The sequence below is a fragment of the Zasmidium cellare genome, assembly GCF_010093935.1.
Source record: "Zasmidium cellare ATCC 36951 unplaced genomic scaffold M409scaffold_16, whole genome shotgun sequence".
Classification (NCBI taxonomy): Eukaryota; Fungi; Ascomycota; class Dothideomycetes; order Mycosphaerellales; family Mycosphaerellaceae; genus Zasmidium; species Zasmidium cellare.
The window spans coordinates 613,381-634,827 of NW_022986960.1; the positions used below are offsets into that span (position 1 = coordinate 613,381).

Here is a 21,447-nt window from a genome sequence, read left to right on the forward strand (position 1 = left end):
TTCACGATTTAGTTGAAAGGTCGCTTTTGCTTCCTGAATCATAGTCTTCCAAGATTCAAGAGAAAACGACATGTCTTCTTACACTTTTTCGCATTTCACGGACGTGACAGTGACCATAAGCCAAATACTCCATCGATGTCCTCGTCTGATACGATTCGATTCTGCACTCCCTCCACAGCCTTTACTTGGGAGATTGAGTTCAAGATAAGATCTGAGCGGACCGTAGCGCTAGCGCAGCTGAGTAACCTCACGCCTTTGGTTGGCTGTTCCATGAGCATGTGAACGCGACTCGACATCAACCTCACCTCTTCGCAATCATCATGGCAGACGACCTGGACAAGCTGGAGGCCGGACTCCACGAGCTCGAACCGATTCCAACCCACGATCAAGCCTCACGAAACGATGAAGCACCTACTAAAGAGCCGAAACGGACGAATGTCCTTGGGCTATCACAACACTCGGCAATATGGTATCTAGCAAGAATACAAAAGTACTCGACCTACGCATTCTCTGCTTTCGCGGCTATGCATGTCACGACCACATCCATCGTGCCGCTTGTAACGCAATCTGTCCCCACGAGCGAGCCGTACCTTCTTCTTACACGCGAGTACTACCAAAGCCCTGCGGCCGAACCTTTGATGGTCATAATACCAATGTACGCACATGTATTCTCTGGACTGGCGATAAGAGTTCTGCGGCGGAATCATAATGCAAAAAGATATGGGGATGCATATTCGAAGGAGAATAAAGCGAGCTTCCTGACGAAGTTCTGGCCGCGAGTGTCCACCATTTCGAAGCTGGGATTTCAATTTATTCCTCTCCTGATGGGCCACATGTTCATCAATCGTGGAATTCCAAGAATGACCCAGGGAGGCAGTAGCAACGTGAACCTCAGCTACGTGAGCCATGCATTTGCGAAGCATCCCGCAATATCGTTCTTTGGATTCACGGCTTTGCTTGGTGTGGGTTGTTTCCATATCACCTGGGGATGGGCGAAGTGGTTGGGCTGGACGCCTGAGCAAGTGACGAGTACGGGCGCCCAGAGAGAATTGCAGAAGAATAGGCGCTGGTATATCATCAACGGCCTGGCGGCAGCCTTTACTGGCCTGTGGATGGCAGGCAGCTTTGGTGTCGTTGCTAGAGGTGGTGAAGCACCGGGCTGGGTTGGAATACAGTACGACGAATTATATCAGATGATTCCGATCCTGGGGAAATGGATGTAAAAGACGGACTGAGTGCACAGCATATGGCGTTGGAGAATCAAGGCACAAGCGAAGATACCCTTCTCATTCAATTACGCATGACGGAAAATGATTTGCATACATGCCTCTTTTCAGATTGACTGACCTCAGGTGGGCACTCTCTCGCGGGTACGCACATGTCGACTGCTCAGTGTCACGATCTTGGACGCACATGACGAGTCCACATGGTAGCACTAATCTCCTCTAGACTTTCGTCGAGAACCACTTCCAAGATTAGCAAGACCGAAATCATAGACAAAACATACAAGCACATCCATCCACAGGGTGTTGGCGATTGACATACCATACATTGAGTCTCCACACAACAGGGCATACAAATCTTCACGAGTTCACAAAGTCGCTCGGCAGCAACCTCCTACCGTTGCTCCACTCTCAGCCACCTGGGCAGTTCCATCCAGGACATGATAATGGTCATGGCAGAGACCAGATTCAAGATCGTGGCAGCAACAATTGCTCTGATCACCTGCGTGCTGCTCTTCACGCAGTGGCAGTACTTTCCTATCTCTCGAAAGCCTACGAGCATCATCCTCGACCGACAAGACCTCGCAGCATATGATCGAAACATCACCACTCGCGCAAACGACCGCAACGACGCAGTCCCGGGCTGGTCTTCACCCCTTAGCACGTATCTGGCAACCCCTTTCGACCAGCTGGACGACAAAGGCAAGGCGGTCGTCATTGGCAAGCAAATGGTCTGCATGCTCGACGAAGACCTCGAATCGACACATAGCCCCCAATCCTCATTCACCGATCCTAAAGATCTCGACAAGGCTCGCCACGGGTGGACCTATTCTCGCGTCGCGATCGCAGACCACGGCGACGACTTCCTTTCCGAGTACGGCCTCGAAGATGCCTTTTTCGATCTGGGCATCAGCAGCAACAAGCGAGATTGATACCAAGTCAGCACCGTGCACTCGACCAAAAGCCAGGCCAATGGCATTATCTATCCGGTGAGCTGGGGCACTTACCAGAGCTTATTCAACCTCAGAGACGGAGTGATCGTGGCGACTACCAACTACGGTCCTGCTTTCCAGAATGGGAACTTGGAGCTGGGCATTCCGAGCCATAAGCTAGTTCCGCTTCGACAGTGGTCTGATCTGGTATTCCTCGCTCTGCAGAAGACGATCGCGGAAGTTGGTACTGGTAGTGTCAAGGGCATCAACCATGTCTTTCGCCACAACTTGATCAACGACGAGATGAAGGAGAAGCTCGCCATGATCACAGGTGGTACAGATATCTATGACTACCCTGGGAAGGTATGACCAACCCAACCTTCTCATCAAGAACCACACGCTAACCACAACCTCCTTCATTCGTGACAGTGGCCAGGCCTCAGCTACCCCATCACCGAAACCCAAGCCCTAGCAGCACTCAGCACCGCCAACGGCAAAGGCGTCGCATACCTGCTCGGAACCCACAAGAGCCAGATGGGGATCCGGGCGATCGATCGTGTCAATATCTTCAATTGTCCTGGACTGTATGGTGGTGAGGAGGGGCCGCAGTGGTGTTTGTATCTTCATGTTGTTGATGGACCTCTTGCTTCTTGAGAGTGGTGAAAATACGATTGCGGATTTGGTTGGATGTGGTGAAAGCATGATTTGTGGTATGCATTGAGTTTGACGAAGAGTGCGGCTCAAGAGATCTAGGTGTTGTCCCTTGCGATACTGCGTTGATCGTCATGAGCTGTGCTCATATGGCTCTTCAGTCAGGCTGGCCATTATCTATTCATGCCACGCCTTGACCTGGCTTTGTCGTTTCCCCCAGGGACAAGGACGATTGACTGGACACTGTTGCTGACTGATTGCTGTTTACAACTGACCCGGCCACGAAGACGAGCTGCTGGACAATATCTCTGACTGATTGCATTAATACCTGATCTGGGGTTGCCTCCCTCCTGTTCGGCCACGAGGACGACATCATGTTCAATTCTGCAGGCTGTGGCCTGTCCATGCCTGACTTGGGTTTTCTTCACCTCATCTGGATACGAGGACGATCTGCTGCCTCAGTTCGCAAGCGATTATCTGCTCATACCTGGCCGTAGTTTACTTCTCTCCCCTCCGACCTCGACGATCACCAGTTACAACCTCGCTGGCTGACACCGTCCACGACCTGCCTGTATTGCTCCTCTCAAGCCCATGCGCTGTTTCCTGTCGATCCTATCCTGAATCTACTTGTTGTTTTCCTCTCTGGAAACCAGCGTGACCACGCCAACGGACTCATTTTCGCAGTGTCAGGCGTTGCTGGCAGTTGTGGGATGTCTCTGACATGACCTGGAACCTCACTGCCTGAGACCGTCGCCGACCTGCCTGGATTGCTCCTCTCCAGCCCACGCGCCGTTTCCCGTCGATCCTGACTTGGATCTGCTTGTTGTTTTCCTCTCTAGAAACAGGAATGACTGCGCCAACGGACTTGTTTTCGCAGTGTCAGGCGTCGTTCGCAAATTTGGAATATGGCTGATATGACCTGGAACCTCCCTAGCTAAACTGCTAATGAATGACCTGGGTTGCCTCTCCAAAATCCGCTGGTTGTTTCCCGTCCCTGCCTGACCTGGAGCTGTTTGTCACTGTTCACTCTGGCAACAAGAATGGCCACGCCGGCAAACACATTCTCGTGGTATCAGACGTCGCTGGCAATCGCGGAAAATGTCTGGCATGACCTGCCAGCAAACGTGGTTTCGACAATATAAAAGATAAAGAATGATGGCTGTGGTTCTTTTCTTCAACATTGCATTACATCAACATATTCGACAACTTCATTGACGATACCGCTTCAGAACCGAAATGATCAGCGCTCCGCGACACCTCACTATGTCCAGAAGCAATTCTTGGCTCAATGGCAATTATGCCGACCCAGATTGGCTCTCGAATGGTCGTGCCTTCAGTCCTGAATATGTGGTGAAGTTGCACTTACCGCTTCAGTGTGCAACGTGTTTGACCTTCCAGAATTTTGCTGGACAATTCTTCCTTTTCTCTTCAACATACATATTATTAATAGATCGAAACCGCGAGACCTACGCCCCCTTCCTCATGCCTTTTTCCACCCCCGCCTTCGTGGCAGGATTGTTTGTACTTTTCTGCCAGAAGGTTATGCTGCCAACGGTGGCCGACGCATTCCACCATTGGTACTCGCATCACATGGACCGCCAGCTGCTTGAGCAACAGCTCCGAGAATAGGGTGTCCCGGAGTGGGTTACCAAGAACTTTCCCGTCACTCAAGCAAAAAGATGGATCGATTTCGCCTTTTGTCTCCTCGTCCTTGCCCTGGGTTGCTGGATCTCGGGCGCGCTCGAGACTACTCCTAAGGAGTAGTCTCGTTCGCAATCACAATGCGTCGACAAGGCCCATCAAGAGTATTTTCTCTTGCCAGTGGGCACAACTGGATTGTTCTGGCTTGGACTCCCGGCCTTTGGAGTGGGTTGAGTTGGCTGGATCTGCTTTGCTGTCTGGCTTTGACTCCTAGCTTCAATCGTCGGTCGAGTTGGTCGGTTCTTTCCAGTTACCTGACAAGCCCTTTCGAACGGAACTTTGTTCGCCTATGGGCATCTCCGCCAATGGGTAGCCTCATCGTGGCGGCGGAGTGAACGTACTGTGTACACGGTACGGCCAAGCCCATAAACCTCGCCAATCATCTTGCAACTCTTTCCAGGCCACCTTCGGATGTGACAATTGTGGGATTGCAACGAGCCTCCGTGGAGCTGTACGGGATGCCTGATGCAATGAAAGGAAAACAACATGTCTTCCCAGGTGGAGCCGTGGATGATGAGGAGAGGAAGCTTTGTGTTTGGATTGTCGAAGCCTCGAAGCTAAACTATGGATCCGCACTACAGGTCAGCGATGCTTGAAGTTCACAAAGGTTGTACTACTTGACCAAACTGACAGCAATGTAGTTCCCAGTCTGCAATTCCCTCCTCGACGACGACGACGCTGCGCCAGCTCTTGCAATGGTTGCCATGTGTCAGGGATTGGGTGTTGTATTCCTCCTCAACACCTTCAAAGAAAACTTCAGCCCACGGGTGTACGACCACGTCGATCTCTTCCAAGACCCGGCAAAGTACGGCCACGGTCCAGCTTTGCGGCGTCAAGGATCCGAAACACACGAAACTTAGGAGGCTGGCAACCGGGCTGCCAGTGGAGTACCTGGACTGGCGCCTAAACACCTCAAGAGCACGCCATGGTTGGTCTACGGTGGTATTTTCAACCTGAAAGTTGACGAGCAAGACACTCGCCAAACGTTACAGGCGAATTTGAAAGAGGCTGTCATACTACGGAAGGTTGGCTTGACCTGGGCTTGTGGGGTGGTTGGAATGCTTCCTTCGGACACCATACGATGACCACGGGCTGCTGGTCGGTCACACGCATGCCTGAGCGAGGACCGACGGCGTTTTGTCTTTTCACGTTCTGTGATGGCGTTGGGCTGCTGGACAGTCCTGTACGTGTGCTCGGATGAGGGTTGTCAGCATCTGATCCTCATATCTCAAACAGTGTCCGCAACAAGCAAGCAAGCAGCTTGATGGATGTAAATTATATGATTGATGGGTAAGGTGACGATTGATTGATGACTGCTTGTTGTTATAGCATGATTGATTAATGATTGACTGCTTGATCTCGGATATCTCGGATAGCGATCTCTTGGCGTACTTACTATCACGTGATATGTATATATCATACTGCGCTTAGTCAACTCTATATATCAAGCTTTTAAGGGTTGTTAGGGTTAAATATTCTTGTGGAATTTGGGGGCAGTGAGGTCGTTGTGCTGTATTAAATGTTTGATTGACTGATGAGCTAAATTCCTTCATGTTTGATGGCCTACAGCGTACTTGCTTGATTGGTAAATTAAGGATATTGTTCAAGCAAGCAGTCAAATATCTAGTGGTTGCTTGCTTGTTGCGGACACTGATCTCAAAATGCCAATCCAGTCCTGGACGGCTGTGTACTTCTCTCGAGCGATGGTAACTGGCTTCGTGGCCGGTAGCAATGGATCTTGACAGACTATGTCGACCTGGTGCTACTCCTCTACAGGCTATGATCTCCTGGGTTACCGCGTGCGTGCGTGAACGAGGGCTCTCAGATTTTTCCCCAAAATCTCCTCGTATTAATGGGCGTCTGGACAGCCATACACTTGCATCAAGCCATGGTCGCCGGCCTTGTGATTGGGATCAATGGATCATCACAGAACTAATCAACCTGGTGCTATCCCCGTTCGTACAAACATCTACTGGAGAATTTTGTGCGTGCTTGAACGAGGGCTCTCAGGTTTTGCTCCCAAAATCCCCTCGAATCATTAGGCTTCTGGACAGGCATACACTTGCATCAAGCCATGGTCGCCGGTCTCGTGATTGGGATCAGTGAACGACAAGACTCAGAGCACGCTCGTACTATGCTCCTGGCCGTGGCAGCAGCCGGTGCAGCATCATCACATGGCAACTGGAGATCGCAGCTTGTTCATGGGTGACAATGGCACTTGCAGAATGTTCAACCTATGATTCGATCTCTTCTTTCGCAAGACTCGTTGAGCCACCGGGGCTCTGGGTTCCGGCCAAAATTGTCTGGACAAGGCGATTTTATTCGCAGCCATAACCATCGTCACTCTCACGTTGAATGCGAACGACACAACGGCGCTACATGATCACGAGCACACCTACTGCGAACAATAGCGTCTTAAACACTCACTCCAACCTTGTCTTCCGCTCCGAAGTCTGCGATGGTGCTTCTGCCACGGCGACTGACTCTTCTGCACCTTGAACAGCCCAGCCAGCACCTCGACCCGAAGCCCGTGGACAATCCATGACGTCCTACAGGCCCGGCGACGGACCTCCAACGCATAAACCACATGATCTCAAGGCGCGCTCTTCATACTCGGCCTCAATTATGGCGTACTCATCCTTGACATCGATACAGATTACCGCGCCCGGTACGCAGTCGGCGACACGCAAGCCACGTCATTGAGTGACGATGTGGAAACATCTGAACATGTTCAATCAAAAGGACGGTGTGGTCTGCGGCAAGAAGTGGTCTCAATCCGGATTAGCATGCGTGGAGGACGTGGATGGCTAGGAAGCAGGTGTCTCTTCCGAAGCGACGGTCGAATCTCCTCTGTCTGGGTGGAGAAGTCGAAGCTGATGCGGAGTGATCGAAACTTGTTGAGTGCAGGGGCGCACATGCGTCGGTGCAACGACTTACAGATCTGCACGTGCAGTGGATGCTGAGGCAGGTGATGGGGATAGGGGCGCGGATGCTGCGCAGGAGACACCGGGGGACGTGAGTCGAGTATACATCGTGTGGATATTCGTAACGGTGCGAGTATTTGCGGCTACTCGGCTCGGTCGATGGACGAGAACGGTGCGAAATTAATGAAGTGCGAAGGTTGCTTTTCCCACGAGAGATTCGGTTGGAGTGCCGTATTTGCTGGCTCAGTGCAAGGAGTACCTACCTGTGAGTTCAGGATAATTGATCATATCAACATTTTGAGATATATCACGGGCATGCTATTCCATTAGTAGCGTGCGAGAAGTTTTGGGTGGTGCTTACCTGTTGTGGATGCTACTGGCTCCCGTCTTCCTCAAGATGATTACCAGCTTCCGCAGCGTTCTAGCCAAGCCATCACCACAGCGAATTCCAAGAATAAAAATCACAGTTCTTCCTCCTCTATTTGCTGAATCTTGAGCATCCGCCTCTACGCAGTCTACGAGCAACACAGTTTTTGCCGAGTGCTTGGTCAACAACCCAACATGACTCCAACTTCCCCTGACCAACGCCTCTTGGATAGGTATCAGGTCTATCAGGCGTTCGGCCGCTTTGTCGCTGCCGAGTTCATCAACACCATCGTGCTACCGGCGATCCTCTCGCGACTCTACAGCCTGCGAGGCAGGAAGTTTGAGGATTCAATCAGATCCAGTTGGCCCTTCCTCGCTGCCAGAATTCTCACGGCATTTCTACTTGGCATACTCCCACACACCGGCGTGGAAATACCTTTCTTCGGTACCAACGTGACTCTGGTTCGGCCAATCTTTCCTGAGAGTTGCGAAAAATCAATCGAACTCCTCGGTCTCAAGAAGGGAGTCTCTGCGTGGCCCTGCCAAAGAGCAAAAATGACTTCGGCTGTGGCCACCGGTTCTCTCGACATGCAGTCGTTCATTTCGATCGTCAACGTTCAAGAGTTCCTCACTGGCTGGATATGCCTCGTCGTCTGTCATGTTCTTCGCCACTACTTGCCCAAGGCGATCAATCTTGGCTTGCCAGCGGATGCTCAGAATCACAATGAAGGCAGACCAGGGAATCAAGAGATCGAACAAGGCTCCAGGATCAAGGCCCTGTGATTTGGCAGTCGGGATCGTATGGAGAATACGCCTTGACAGTCTTAAGCCGTGAGAAGCATGTCTGTTCTATACGAAAAATGACTCCACGAACTTGGACAGCAATTGTCAGCGAAAGCGAGGCGGTGCGAATGAACAGATTGACGTGATGGCCCCGGGTGTCAGACATGAGAGAAGCAGATTCAAGCAATCAACGGATATCAGGCAGGGAGATGGTCCTATGCACAAACAAGAGAGCAGCAAACCAAGGAGTCTATCGCAAGAGCTGGAGGTTGGTGGATGGAGAAATCTTGGTGTTGCGAACGAGTTATAGCCTAGGTGCAATGCATTCGCTCACGCGGCTCGTGTGGCTCGTGCTAGATTTTCGGGTTTTGGAGATATTCGCAAGAGAAATGTTACTTTCTCAGACTTATCTGATGAGAACTCCAGTTCATTTTGGACACATTTCCTAAGGTCGATGATTGCAAGACAGGTCCGGCGGATCAATGGTGCTTGTACTTCCACGTCCGGGAGGGACCGATGGATAAGGAGAGTCTTGGTTAGGTCAATTAGTTATCTTGCCGTCCGATTCGAGCCGGGCGTAAGACGAGAAGCTCGACTGGAACAGACAACGACAATGTCAGAGACTAGAACTGCTCAAAAGCCATGTTCCGAGATAGCTAGAGGAGCGATAGCAGCCTTAGGACTAGAAAGTCCATATGCCAAAGCCATTACCAGCGCGAGTTTCTTAGACTGAGATCACCGCTGAGTCTTCGTCGCCTTTTCAATTTAAATCAGGATCTCCATCGAAACAGCTCCATGTCGTTCAAATCGAAAGTCATGGTAAGGGGCCAGCACGTGATTGATGACATAATGTACGAAGCGAGTGAATCTCCAATCTCCAATGATCACACGACTTCGCCACCAAAAGCCATCACTTCTCGAAATCATCACCATGCAACCGCGAACGGCAGCGACGCATCCAGCGATGACTTGATCAGGGACCTTCGTCAATCCTCAGACAAGTACGACGACATTGTCGTCATTCGACGAAATGTCCGCCCGGAACCTCCTCCTCTGCTTCGACGCATTCGGCACGTTGTTCAAGCCGCGTCTTCCCGTCGCACAGCAGTATGCGGATGTAGCTCGATCGCTGGGATTGAGTGGCTTCACAAACGACGATGTCGCGGCATCCTTCAAGACGGCGTTCAAACAGGAAGCCAGGCAGAACCCGAACTATGGCAAGGCGAACGGGATGAATCCGGAAAAGTGGTGGACCAATGTTAGTCTCGACATATTGCTGTTGCTGGCCTCTCGTGTGATTAACTCGGGTTGCAGATCATCCAGAACACATTCGAGCCGCTTGTGCAGAAGAACCAGAAGCTGCCGAATGATCTCATACCGCAGCTGCTGAACCGATTCTGGTGCGATGAAGGCTACACCCTCTTTTCAGATGTCAAGCCTCTCATACAGCGGATACGGGAGGCGCATGAAGCAGAAGACACGAAGGTTGTGGTTGGAGTTATTACCAACTCGGACGATCGAGTCCCCGACATTTTGACCTCGCTCGGCTTGCGAGTAAGTCCGCTTCGATATGGCGGGCGACCTCAGGATGCCGCAGCCGGACAGCACGACATCGACTTTACGGTGATGTCGTACGATGTGGGCCTTGAGAAACCCGACAAGCGGATATTCACAGCCGCCGAGGAAGTTCTGAAGATCAAACTGGACAGTGAGGCCGGTGAGGGAACAGGAAACCACGACCCTAGCGCCTGGCGGAAAGTGTACGTCGGCGATGAGGACGAGAAGGACGTTGTTGGAGCTGTCGGTGCCGGTTGGAATGCTGTCCTCATCGACCGGGAGACGACTCGTGGTCGTCATGATTGCACCTGGCTAGAACCCAAGCAGCCTGGCAATTTGTACGACATCTTCAAGACGGATAAGGCCGTCGGTTTCAGCAGTTTGGCGAAGCTGGCGGAGTGGCTGCCGAGATCGGAGTGACAGAGGTCAACGATACCATTCGAGTTCCTTGCATAGCGGCGTCATTATGTGTTCATGTTTTCGGGCGTAGCTCCAGTATGTCGGCAAGTCTCAGCTCATTCTTGCCACCCCAACCAGCAACGCCGTCCTCGACAGACGGTCTCACTTTGACATACCAGTTCCAAGTCCGGCCATCAAGTTCATCGGGTGAAAGTTGTTTGGCCCAGGCGTCGTAGAGCAAATCAAGCGAATGCAACAGCTTGCCCAGATTCTGCTCTTTCTGGGCTGCTTTTGCCGCAGCTGACTGCTTCTTCGACGATGTGCCGTCATTTTGAGGATTGTCGAAGGCTTTCAGCAGATAGGATCGAGCTGATTGTGGCGTGTAAATGGGAATGTTGCTGTGTACGCCAACCGCTGTAGCAGCGGGCTGTTTTTCGTTGCCAGATTTCTTGAGAGCTTCCAGGTCCAGTGCCCACAAGGCTGGTTTTTCTTCTCCGCCATCGTCTGCTTGCTGCTCCTCGTTCTGGGTAGTCGACTCCTGCTTCCACTCGTAACCCCATCTTCGCAACACCTTGATCTCTTTGCCTCCCACATTCACCACTGGCTGCCCCTCGCCAAATCCCTCTTCTTCGGCACTCTTACCGTTCTCAATGCCCAGATAGACGGCTCTCGACCTACTGGTGATGCTGACATATGCTTGCGCCAGACTCAGTCGACTCGAGAGCGGTTGCTCTGGCATTGTATGCTTCAGCAGAATCACGAGAAATGCCAGCACAAGAGGCGCCCGATTCGTGAACAAGACAGTCTTTGACAGATCCTCCTCGTCCAAGTCACTGTATGGCAACTTCAAAGACTCCTCCAGTTGGGCAGGCGAGAGTGGTTCATCGGAGAAGAGACTCTCATTCTTTTTCTTCTTGGGAGTAGGAGCTCCATCGTCGCCAGCGGCACGCTTCTTCGACACGCGTTTGGCAGCGGCAATAATCTGCTTAGTGACTTTGTCGTCTTCGAATATTGGTTTCAACTGGTCTGCCTTTGCCTTGGCGAGCTTCTCTGGAGAGTCAAGATTGGCCTTCTGGAGATCCTTGACCTTGCCCATGGCAGACGCCAGTGGGACTTTGGCATCTTGGAAGAGGAAGCGCAGAAGCGCCTGAAGGTCACTGGCACTCATTTCTGCGGGTTTGAATGATATTTGACATGTTCGAGGTCTTCGGGAAGACGCGACAATGCGTACAGGGGTGAAAGCGGCTTACATCATAGCGGGAACCTTATACTCGCTTAGTCACTATTCAATATTTTGATGAAGTGTCCTGTTCATTCAACTTCGTCTGGATTCATATTTTGCATTGATATGCATCCGGCTCGTAGATCTATCTGCCGAGCAACATGCCCCAGTAATCTTCCATCTTAGAGCTGGTTGGGCTACTGAACGAGCAGACAACCAGAACAGCGCATTGCCAAGGCGCCAGACAAGGTTTCGGGGACCGAGCGGCCGGCGCCTTCGTTCAGACAACACTTGCATTCTCTCGAGCAACTGCCACAAACTTGACCTCTCCAGAAACACTAGAAGGGTCAGATGATTTGGAGTATGACACTTGAAGCAATTTACTTGATTACTGCACTTCTGCTCTTGCCTCGTTCCATGACCCTGGGAAGAGACCACCTCGCCCGAACCACCATAGTCCTCGCTCCACTACTAGTTGACGCAAGGTGGATCTGCTCCCCATGCAGCCTTGCCGCAAGATGCATTTGGTGCATGCAATACAGCAGGGGCACGTTCCTCAGCTGCCACGAAGCTGCAGGCAAGCGCCTGCTCCGTTTGCTTAAGCAAATCACTCGAGCAACGCCTGCTGCCAATGGCATGTGCACGGCTTGGCGGTCAAAAAACCGCGCAATTGTGCATGCCACAAGCGTTTGTAGGTAGGGCGGCCTCACATGAGCTTTCCATGCCAAGCCTTGAAGGGTCATCGTCAGACTAGCGGCGGCAGTGCCCCACGCAAGCTCATTGAATAGTGCCTTGAGACTTCCTTCAAATACATCACAGCACAACACCGTCCACTTCTCCAATCCTCCACCCACCACATCCCAACCAGCTCACAATCTCTCACCGCAGACCGACCATGTCGTTCTTCAAGAAGCTCACCGAGGAATTCAAGGAGCTCAAAGCCAGCTTCGACGATAGCGGCAAGGACAAGAAGGACGAGAAGAAGGACAGTGAGGTCAAGCCGGAGAAGACGGCCGAGGGCACTCGTGAGGGCGGCTCTGGTCCACCACCATACGGCGGCAGCGATTCCTACGGCCAGCACCAGCAGCAGTATGGTGGACCGCCTTCGCAGTACCAGCAGGCGCCACCCTCGCAGTATCCCCAAGCACCACCTTCGCAGTACGATCAACCCCCGTACGGCCAGCAGTACAGCAACCCGCCCCCACCACCTTCAGGTGCTGCTCCACCCGGCCAGCCTCAGCTGCCACCAGGATGGATCTCGCAGTGGGATCACAACAGCCAGCGCTACTACTACGTAGAGCAAGCCACCGGTCGCACTCAGTGGGACGCCCCTCAGAATCACAACTACAGCTCCCCACCTCCGCAGGGTGGCTACGCACCTCCTCCAACTGGCCCTGGTGGCTATCATGAGCAGTTGCGTGATCAGGGTGGTGCCAGCGGTTTCTACAACCAATACGGTGGCGCTATGCCTGCACAGGGCTACAACAACCCACCGCACCAGGACAACGCTCAGCAGTACTACGGTGACGTTGCGAAGACAGAGAAGAAGAAGGAGGACCACAGCACCCGAAACATGCTTTTGGCGGGTGCTGGTGGTCTCGCGGTTGGTGGCCTTGCTGTTGCTGCGCTCGGTAAGACGCATTTATAAGAACCAAGGTTTTAAGATATCGGCTAACACGAGCATAGATGATGACAGCGACGATGAGCACAAGGCCGCACCTCCTGCTGCCGCCCCATCATTCGACCCCGGTGCTGGCTCATCAGCTGCTGGTTACGGTGCGCCCGCTGCTGGCTACGGAGCAGATCCATCATACGGCGGCTACCCACCTGCCGCGCCTCCACCGGGCGACGAGTCCGACCGCGAGAGTCTCGTGGAAGCTCGCCAAGACTACAACGAGGCCGTGGAAGCTGCCGCCGACTCAGATGCCAGCAGCAGCGACCTGGAGGAGCTGCAGGAAGCTCGTGAGGACTACGAGGAGGCTGCTGAGGACTACTATGAGGACTAAGGTGGTTGGAGGGTATGCTGAGTGTAGCAAAAACCTTCTCATCAGACCACCTTCACCCATCGGAACACCTGTACTGCAGCGATGATTTGAGCTCTTTTCATGACATGCATGATGCCAGGAGTTCTGGCGCTAGTTACATCGGTAGCATTGGTGGCCTCGGGTTTTGCTGGAACTCGATGAATGGAAAGTCTGCTTTGAAACGTGCAAACTGTCTGTTCCTCTGATGTTTTTGTGTCACTGTCCCAAAGCTCACTAAAAGGCCTAAAAGTTGATTCTCGAGAATGATGAAAAAGGTGGGTGGAAATTACTCTCAAACAATGTAAATAATATGCTTGACATCTCTGTTTACACGGAAAAATCCACGAAAGCCAGCGCCCAAGCCAAAAAAGCCAGGTGATCAGTCTGTCTATTCTGCCAAAAGGCCTCTTGCAAATGCGAAAATTCCCGACAAAAAAGGTTACATGTGATGTGTCGCAGACACATCAACCAATTGCAAAATACAAATTCAAGGGAAAATCTTCAAGACAGACGCGTTTTTGTGCAACAATGCATTACCACTTTTTGCTTCTCTTCGGTGTCCTCCTCACGATTCCATTCGTCCATGGCCGTGTCATGTTGGGTGTTTTTTTGTCGTGATGTTGCTGGTCCTGTTGTTGTGGAACCGCTACAACCGTTTAGAGGTTGATGGGGATGCAGGAGAGGGCGATGTTGAGGGTGCCCTGGTGGGTGTTAGCTTCTTTGCGATGGAAGTGGTGTTGATGAGTGGGTGACTTACGTCCTGGTTGGTTGGGCAGCAGAAGGTGTTGCCAGCTGGGCAGGTGGTGTCGAGCACTGTAGGGATCATGTCAGCGTTGCGATGCGTGCTAGGTGAAGGGAGAGGGTGTCGTACGGCCGAGGAGCTGAGACAGGACACAGCTGCCACCGAGGACGTTGCCGAGAGCATCGCTGCCGCTGGAGTCGGTCGAGCAGCAAGAGACGTCGCTGCCCTTGGCGCAGGTGCTGCTGGAGTCGCCCCCGCTGCCGCTGCTTGGCCAGCCTCCAGCAAGTGGGGTGGCGGTGACGGCCATGGCGGCGGAGAGGATGGTGGCGATGGTGCTGAACTGCATTTTGATGGTGTTTTGATGGTTTGTTTGGGGGTTTGCGTGAAGCGAGTGGATGAAGCGAGAGTTTTGAGTAATTGAAAGCGAAGGACGGCTTGTTTGGTAGTTTGTTGTTGTGAGTGTTTGTGGATGCTGATGAGGATGAGATTTGGAGAGACGAGATGGTCGTACTTATACCTTTCTTTCCCTCGCAGTGGCGAGGCAGTTCTGCGCTGCTTGCTGGGAAGAGGTTAATGTCGCGGCTGTGTTGGTCTTGCGAGCCGCAATGAAGCTGTGGATTGCTGGACTGCCCAGCCCAAAAGATCTACAATGTCTCAGCTGCCTTACCAACGGTATTGCGCTGGAAAGTCTGGCGATCCAACGAAAACAGCTCAGCACGTGCAGAGCACAGCGCGGATTTGGAAGGATACGATGTGATCTCCTTTCGCGATGTTCGGGAATGGGTCCATAGTGTTGCAATGTCCAGGCGTCACCCGATCAATGTTGTATTTTGGCAGTAGTTGTCAGCTGGTTCAGGTACCGGGCGAGCTTTCTTGGTCCCCGTACCAACCTCCACGTGAACCGTGACTTGGGACTTTGAATAATCTCCGTTGGGGTAGTTGAATCCGCTCAACGCCGACAGTTGAGCACATGGTGTGCACAAGCAGTTGATAACGGCGATGATTCTAGCAAGACTGTTCTGGCCGAGTGCGTATCTTCTATCGCCTCAATTGCCATCCGGATTGCGGGGAGTATTTTGCGGAGACGTCTGGAGTAGTATTGCCTCAATTGAGAGACTGCAATATCGGTAAAGAGCTGCGTAGTATCCGGACTCCTCCTCGGCCCCATACATCCAGGAGTGTTTTCCCAGCGCTCTGATGTCGGCGGCAAGAATGTGCCGGGTGTCGTGGCGTTCAGCGAGAGTCCATGATGGAATGGCGGCGGGAGAGCGTAGCCGCACCACGCCTCGTCGTTCCCCTTGTTCTCAACACAGTCAGCTCCGCGGGCAAGACTGTGCCACAGCAAATGGCTAACAATAAGTGCTCGTTGTGTGGTAGAGCAAGAAAGGAGGATGGGTCAAGGAGGTTCGCTGAGGTCCAAGCTGAATTTGAGTTTACCTCCGGAGCGGTCTTCCCGTACCGACCCGAAACTCTGTCGTCCCTGCCTCCGCAAAATTTGGGTGTCTCCTGTATCAGATTTGTGACAGTCTTGGCTGGCAGCCTCCCCGGGAAACAAGTCGGACCTGATGGAGAGCCCGAAGATCTTCGCTCTCGTCGACTACGAAGATGTCTACGTCCAGCCTTTGCTACTCTCCGCCGTTCAAGCCCAGCTTCCTTCGGACCTCCTCGTCTTGATCAAGGACGTCTCCGAGCTGCCATCGCCAGCCTGCAGACTTTTGCAATGGCGACAGTACGAGAGCATAGACTTCGATCATCTGATGCAGCATTCGACATCCAGCCTTGCGAATAGCCACATCATCCGAAAGGCTCTGATCCGGAAGCATTACCTTTCCGCAACAGTGTCTCATTGGTTGACCAAGAATCCGAAGAGCTTGTTGAAAGACCATGTCCAGCCGAGCGTGGAGTTTGAGGTCGACTATGCCGAATTCTTGGATGATGCGCTAGTTGAGGCGTATGAGCTGAAGGAGAGCTGGGCTCGAAACGAGTCACTCAGTGAAGATGACGAGAGTCGAGAGTGGTGGATCTTGAAGCCAGGGATGAGTGATCGAGGCCAAGGAATCCGCCTGTTCAGCTCTGAGGAAGAACTGCAAGAGATTTTCGAGGAGTGGGATCCGCCTTCTGACGACGAGGATGAGGGTGCTCAGTCGAACGACGAGCATATCAATGGCTTAGGCGAGAAGCAAGATGACTCGTCGGATGGAGTGATTGCATCGCAACTACGACACTTTATCGTACAGCCCTACATTCAGTCGCCTCTGTTGCTGCCCGAACCACACCCTTCAGCCGGCCGAAAGTTCCACATTCGCACATACGTGGTCGCCTTCGGTGCTCTCAAGGTGTTCGTCTACAAGCCAATGCTGGCCCTTTTTGGTGGACCAACGTATGCCGATCCATGCACTGCGACATCGCCCAACGACGAGCTCTCCAGTCACCTCACCAACACTTGTCTGCAGACTGGCGAAAGGGAGGGCAGCGTGCATGCATTCTGGTCATTGCCAACATCAATCTCCGGTGTCCGAGCACAAGACTGGAAAGAAGACGTCTTTGACCAGATCTGCGCTGTCACAGGTGAGGTCTTTGAGGCCGCTGCCAGAAGCATGGGAATACATTTCCAACCACTGCCGAACGCATTCGAGATCTATGGCGTTGACTTTCTTGTCGATTCCCGTGGTACGGCATGGCTACTGGAGATCAACGCATTCCCAGACTTTGCTCAAACGGGGAACGACTTGCAGTCCCTGGTACAGGACTTGTTTCAAGAGGTAGTCGCAAAGACCATGAGGCCGTTCTTTGGCCTACCTGAGGGGAAGAAAGAAGAAGAGCTGTTTCCACTGCGTCAGGTCCTCGACATCGACTTGGGCCGGAAATGATTTGCTCCTATCATATTTAACTGAGCCACATGTGCACTGGCGATGAAAATCTGGCAAGCCAGCCAAAACGTGCTAAGATCTGACGTTTAAAGTAAGTGAATTCTTGCATGCTATCCATTTTAAATCTATCCTTTGGTGGCAAGGACGTTGCAATCATGGCAGATCGCTTGTTGGGGATCCGGCGATTTGGGTGTGATGAGTCTGGGGAAGGAAGTTGTTCTGTTGCTGCCCCATGGAAGACCAGCTACCTCACGAGCGACTTCCTAATACTTGCTGTACTTCAAGTCAGGAACGAAACTCATCGCAGGGGCAATAGCAGTTGGCACAGCTGTCGATCACCATCCACAGAGACACACGCGCCCTCCCAAGACCTATCACCTGAATACCCACGCATTCTTCTTTTGCTCGTCCCGCTACATCAGTTCCAAGCACAAATCAGACAACATGAGCGGCGCGACGGCGGATATAGCCCGCCGCAATACTCATTGTGAAGCTGCTCGCGAGCCACTCAGAGGAGAGCGCGACCTGCGTTTGCAAAAGGAGAAGACATCCGGTCCCCTTCCAAGTTTCAACCCGACCAGAGCTCGCTTCACCCTTATGGCTAGAGCATCAGCGCCTAAAGATCTTGATTCTGACGACGATGACAGCAAGGGATTTGAAGGCGGAGCACCGGCTGGCGGGACGGACGACAAGTTGCCCTCGAATGTTGAGTACAAATACTCCAATCGTGACAATCGCAAAGGCCGGTGAGATATCACGAATGTCTGCATGTCACGAATTGAGCGACTAATGAGGAGACTGAAGACATGGCCTTGTCGTACGACCTACACAAAACGGAGAACAAATTGTGCTCACGCCTCCACGGACGTCAAGCTTTCGGCAAATCTTGAAGGGCATCTGGCGCATGTTCACGTACTTCCCTATCTGGGACGTCTCCTGGCTCGTCGCAGTCACCTTTACCGTTGGAAGTATCGTTTGGGTATTGAATGGCTTCTTCGTCTTCTTGCCCTTTGCACCGAAGGTTGGATTCAACGGCCAGGCCCTCTATGGCGGCGGCATCACCGCCTTCATCAGAGCGACGATTTTTGAACTCGGGAGTGCATTCCTCATGTTAGAAGCCATCAACGAGAACCGCACAGGCTGCTTTGGCTGGGCTGTGGAACACATTGGCGAAAGCGAAGACAGCGAAGCCGGCACTGCTACCCAAGTCGTACCTTTGAAGGAGAGCTGCTCACATCATCACCAAAATACTTCGAACGTTGTTGGAAAGCCTTCGTTGGTGAGCAGACTGACGAACCCGGTCCAGGCTGCCTCAACGTCCGAAGGAGAGCATTCGTGGGTGTGGTGGCCTTCCAGCATGGAGTTGCGGTCCCATTACTTGCATGACGTGGGCTTCTTGGCTTCTTTGATTCAGGCGATTGCAGCAACTGTGTTTGTGAGTCAATCTTGAGCCAGACGTTCTTCCCAATCATTCTGATTGTTCTGCAGTGGGTCAGCGGCATTACAGCTTTGCCTGGCATCTTCGACCACATGTCCAAACCTCTGATCGATGCCCTCTACTGGACTCCACAAGTCATCGGGGCCTGCGGCTTCGTCATCTCGGGTTTTCTCTTCATGCTCGAAACGCAGAGACACTAGTGGACACCTGATCTGAGCACTTTGGGTTGGCATGTCGGCTTCTGGAACCTGATCGGAGGCATTGGCTTCTTGATGTGTCCCTGCTTCGGCTACTCGAGTGCACATTGGGCGCAGTACCAGGCTTGCCTGTCGTCGTTCTGGGGTAAGGCAGTGTGAAAAGGCTATTGTATCCGATTATCGTTGCTGATCACCTCAATAGGATCCTGGTCTTTCTTGGTTGGAAGCACACTTCAATGGTACGAGAGCTTGGAGAAGCATCCTGTGGAGGTCGAGAAGCAGCGGCCATCGTGATGGGGAACCCCAAGCGACAAGACACGCCAAGGCATCTTGAGGTCCTTGCAACGACACCGGTACTTTACTGGCAGCGAAAAGCTCGAAAAAGAAAAGTAGGAAAGCTCTGAGACTGAGTTCATCAATGGAAACCGTCTTTCATCGTCATGCCGCTGGGCACTATCCTACGCATTAACCATATTCCCAGCGCTCCCCTGCCCAGAAAAGGTACCCAAACCCAACAAGTTGACCTCAGTCACTACCCTGTCCTCGAAAACAAACTCCTCAGATACTCGTTAATCCCCCACACCCATTGCGCCACATTAGAACGAGCCGCTTCTCCAGGACTGCGAGGATGCTCTTTCAGCTGCACCACCACTCCCAAGAACAACGACACAATCAAGGCCAAAGCCGCCCACGCAATAATGACCTTGTATCTCTCGGTGAAACTGACAGGAACGTACACCGGCATCGGCAACTCAGGCGGTGACTTGAAATTGGTGTAATTCGCCGGATCGACGTATCTGGTGAAGTCCTCTTTCTGGCCCTTGTAATACCTCTTCTTCCCTGCAGTCGGGATGTACTCTCCCCTCCAGTGTCTGTTCCAGGAGTCCGGATCGTTCGGGTCCAGGGTGTATCGCTTTATGCGCCCGTCGGCGAGCCTGTCGTTCACGATGACTTTCATCTTGCCGGATCTTGCGTTGGGGTGCGCGGCGAGGCCGGGGCCGCGGGGGTCGGACCTGGACTCGGTGTCTCTGTAGTACGACATGGTTCTTGGTTATTGTTCTTTTTTGAGTTGGGACTTGGGTTGGTGTTGGTGGCAAGTGTGCTTCAGGGTTCGCCGACGATCTTGATAGCCTATGCGTGGTTGCTTTGTTGTGAGATGATCGGCTTTCATTGTGCAGGAATATGGCCGCATTTGGTATGGATTCATTTTTCTTTGTCTGTTAACATGCCATGTGAGTTTCCTTGCGGCAGGCTCGAGCTGGGCTTTCACATGTCTGTTGGAATCAACTGACAGGATCTTTAGCGCCTTGATTACGTCATTATTCGAGCTCAGACCGCTGTGCGAATCAAGTGAATGTTCGATTCTGATCCCACATCAGCCACAGCCATCTTGAAATTGACGAGATAGAAGTATGTCTCATTTTCGCTTCTTGCACCTCCCGCGCGAACTTCGAGATGTCATCTACAACTACTTGATCATACCAACGAAAGAGATATTCGCTGGCGTCGACGAGTACGATACGATAGTCACCACCACAGACGTCCCAACACCCGCCCTTCTCCAAGTCAGTAAACAAGTGAAATCAGAATACTTGGACCAACTCCCCATATCTCGAACTCTCCACGTCCTGGGCGGACACTGTTCCTGGTGGACCGGATATCCAGATCTCCCCGGGCCTCTCGCACGCTCCGTCAAGGGCTGTTATGTCTACATCCACGTCGAATGCTACTGCGACAACATGAGTGAAGGCGAACGGGAAGAATTCGAAGCCCTCGGGGCGCAGTGCGACGCTGTGGACTTTCTCCACAATTATAGAGAAGCGCTACAACCATTCCTGAGCCAATTCCCCAGCCTTGAATCTGTACATCTAAAGATCGGACTTTGGGGCAGCGAGGAGGCCACTAATGATCGGGCCCCAGAGATTAGTGAGGAGGGCAACGTTGTGGATCTGATGCCATCTCACTCGGATGGCTTTACGGAGGCTTTGAGTATGCTTGTTGCTTTGCCGCTGGAAGTGTCGGATATGGAGGTTGTGAGGTGTCTGAGTGAGGAGGAGTATGACAGTTATCGCATGGGGGAAGATCATGGATTGCGGACATATGTGACCTGGACTAGGGCGGGGGGTTGGGGGAAAGGAAATCTAAGGGCGAGTGATCGCTGAGAAGACGATTATGGTACAGGCTGAGCTTCTTGGTCAACTTGGTCAACTACAAAACTCACGATGGGACTCTGCACGAAGCCGGGATGCTCACCTACAGAATATGCCACGTGGCGTCCTCTTTTCGCCGTCGATGACTCCCCAAAGAGCCAGAATTTCCACCATAACCATTGGGTGGCACGCAGTCTTGAGCACCAGACTCTCTCCCTCAGCAAAAGTCATGCCGTCAGGCCAGATTCCAACTTCCAGCTTCGCGATA

At 52.4% G+C, this 21,447-nt stretch overlaps 12 protein-coding genes across 12 annotated transcripts; 9 read left to right on the forward strand and 3 right to left on the reverse strand.

Annotated features, from left to right (window-relative positions):
- Positions 1-320: 320 nt before the first annotated feature.
- M409DRAFT_22691 (uncharacterized protein) lies at positions 321-1,223 on the forward strand (the record flags this gene model as incomplete). Its single annotated transcript, XM_033806454.1, has 1 exon — positions 321-1,223. The coding sequence occupies one exon, from the start codon at positions 321-323 to the stop codon at positions 1,221-1,223; it is 903 nt and encodes a 300-aa protein (XP_033668153.1).
- A 452-nt stretch (positions 1,224-1,675) lies between these two features.
- Positions 1,676-2,809, forward strand: M409DRAFT_22692 (uncharacterized protein; the record flags this gene model as incomplete). Its single annotated transcript, XM_033806455.1, has 3 exons — positions 1,676-2,097; positions 2,167-2,518; positions 2,585-2,809. The coding sequence occupies 3 exons, from the start codon at positions 1,676-1,678 to the stop codon at positions 2,807-2,809; spliced, it is 999 nt and encodes a 332-aa protein (XP_033668154.1).
- Positions 2,810-4,587: 1,778 nt separating this feature from the next.
- On the forward strand, positions 4,588-5,367 carry M409DRAFT_54444 (uncharacterized protein; the record flags this gene model as incomplete). The annotated part of the gene is made up of 3 exons (XM_033812711.1): positions 4,588-4,742; positions 4,908-5,088; positions 5,149-5,367. The coding sequence occupies 3 exons, from the start codon at positions 4,588-4,590 to the stop codon at positions 5,365-5,367; spliced, it is 555 nt and encodes a 184-aa protein (XP_033668155.1).
- A 2,625-nt stretch (positions 5,368-7,992) lies between these two features.
- Positions 7,993-8,580, forward strand: M409DRAFT_54445 (uncharacterized protein; the record flags this gene model as incomplete). Its single annotated transcript, XM_033812712.1, has 1 exon — positions 7,993-8,580. The coding sequence occupies one exon, from the start codon at positions 7,993-7,995 to the stop codon at positions 8,578-8,580; it is 588 nt and encodes a 195-aa protein (XP_033668156.1).
- A 1,030-nt stretch (positions 8,581-9,610) lies between these two features.
- Positions 9,611-10,557, forward strand: M409DRAFT_66275 (uncharacterized protein; the record flags this gene model as incomplete). Its single annotated transcript, XM_033816864.1, has 2 exons — positions 9,611-9,838; positions 9,895-10,557. The coding sequence occupies 2 exons, from the start codon at positions 9,611-9,613 to the stop codon at positions 10,555-10,557; spliced, it is 891 nt and encodes a 296-aa protein (XP_033668157.1).
- Positions 10,558-10,609: 52 nt separating this feature from the next.
- M409DRAFT_22696 (uncharacterized protein) lies at positions 10,610-11,704 on the reverse strand (the record flags this gene model as incomplete). The annotated part of the gene is made up of 1 exon (XM_033806456.1): positions 10,610-11,704. One exon carries the CDS (start codon positions 11,702-11,704, stop codon positions 10,610-10,612), a length of 1,095 nt encoding a protein of 364 aa, XP_033668158.1.
- A 949-nt stretch (positions 11,705-12,653) lies between these two features.
- M409DRAFT_22697 (uncharacterized protein) lies at positions 12,654-13,764 on the forward strand (the record flags this gene model as incomplete). The annotated part of the gene is made up of 2 exons (XM_033806457.1): positions 12,654-13,389; positions 13,445-13,764. The coding sequence occupies 2 exons, from the start codon at positions 12,654-12,656 to the stop codon at positions 13,762-13,764; spliced, it is 1,056 nt and encodes a 351-aa protein (XP_033668159.1).
- Positions 13,765-14,438: 674 nt separating this feature from the next.
- Positions 14,439-14,870, reverse strand: M409DRAFT_22698 (uncharacterized protein; the record flags this gene model as incomplete). The annotated part of the gene is made up of 3 exons (XM_033806458.1): positions 14,439-14,483; positions 14,540-14,595; positions 14,654-14,870. The coding sequence occupies 3 exons, from the start codon at positions 14,868-14,870 to the stop codon at positions 14,439-14,441; spliced, it is 318 nt and encodes a 105-aa protein (XP_033668160.1).
- Positions 14,871-16,089: 1,219 nt separating this feature from the next.
- M409DRAFT_66277 (uncharacterized protein) lies at positions 16,090-17,394 on the forward strand (the record flags this gene model as incomplete). Its single annotated transcript, XM_033816865.1, has 1 exon — positions 16,090-17,394. The coding sequence occupies one exon, from the start codon at positions 16,090-16,092 to the stop codon at positions 17,392-17,394; it is 1,305 nt and encodes a 434-aa protein (XP_033668161.1).
- Positions 17,395-17,838: 444 nt separating this feature from the next.
- On the forward strand, positions 17,839-19,323 carry M409DRAFT_66278 (uncharacterized protein; the record flags this gene model as incomplete). Its single annotated transcript, XM_033816866.1, has 5 exons — positions 17,839-18,140; positions 18,199-18,829; positions 18,883-18,987; positions 19,033-19,174; positions 19,232-19,323. 5 exons carry the CDS (start codon positions 17,839-17,841, stop codon positions 19,321-19,323), a joined length of 1,272 nt encoding a protein of 423 aa, XP_033668162.1.
- A 238-nt stretch (positions 19,324-19,561) lies between these two features.
- On the reverse strand, positions 19,562-20,071 carry M409DRAFT_22701 (uncharacterized protein; the record flags this gene model as incomplete). Its single annotated transcript, XM_033806459.1, has 1 exon — positions 19,562-20,071. One exon carries the CDS (start codon positions 20,069-20,071, stop codon positions 19,562-19,564), a length of 510 nt encoding a protein of 169 aa, XP_033668163.1.
- A 370-nt stretch (positions 20,072-20,441) lies between these two features.
- On the forward strand, positions 20,442-21,191 carry M409DRAFT_22702 (uncharacterized protein; the record flags this gene model as incomplete). The annotated part of the gene is made up of 1 exon (XM_033806460.1): positions 20,442-21,191. The coding sequence occupies one exon, from the start codon at positions 20,442-20,444 to the stop codon at positions 21,189-21,191; it is 750 nt and encodes a 249-aa protein (XP_033668164.1).
- Positions 21,192-21,447: the final 256 nt, after the last annotated feature.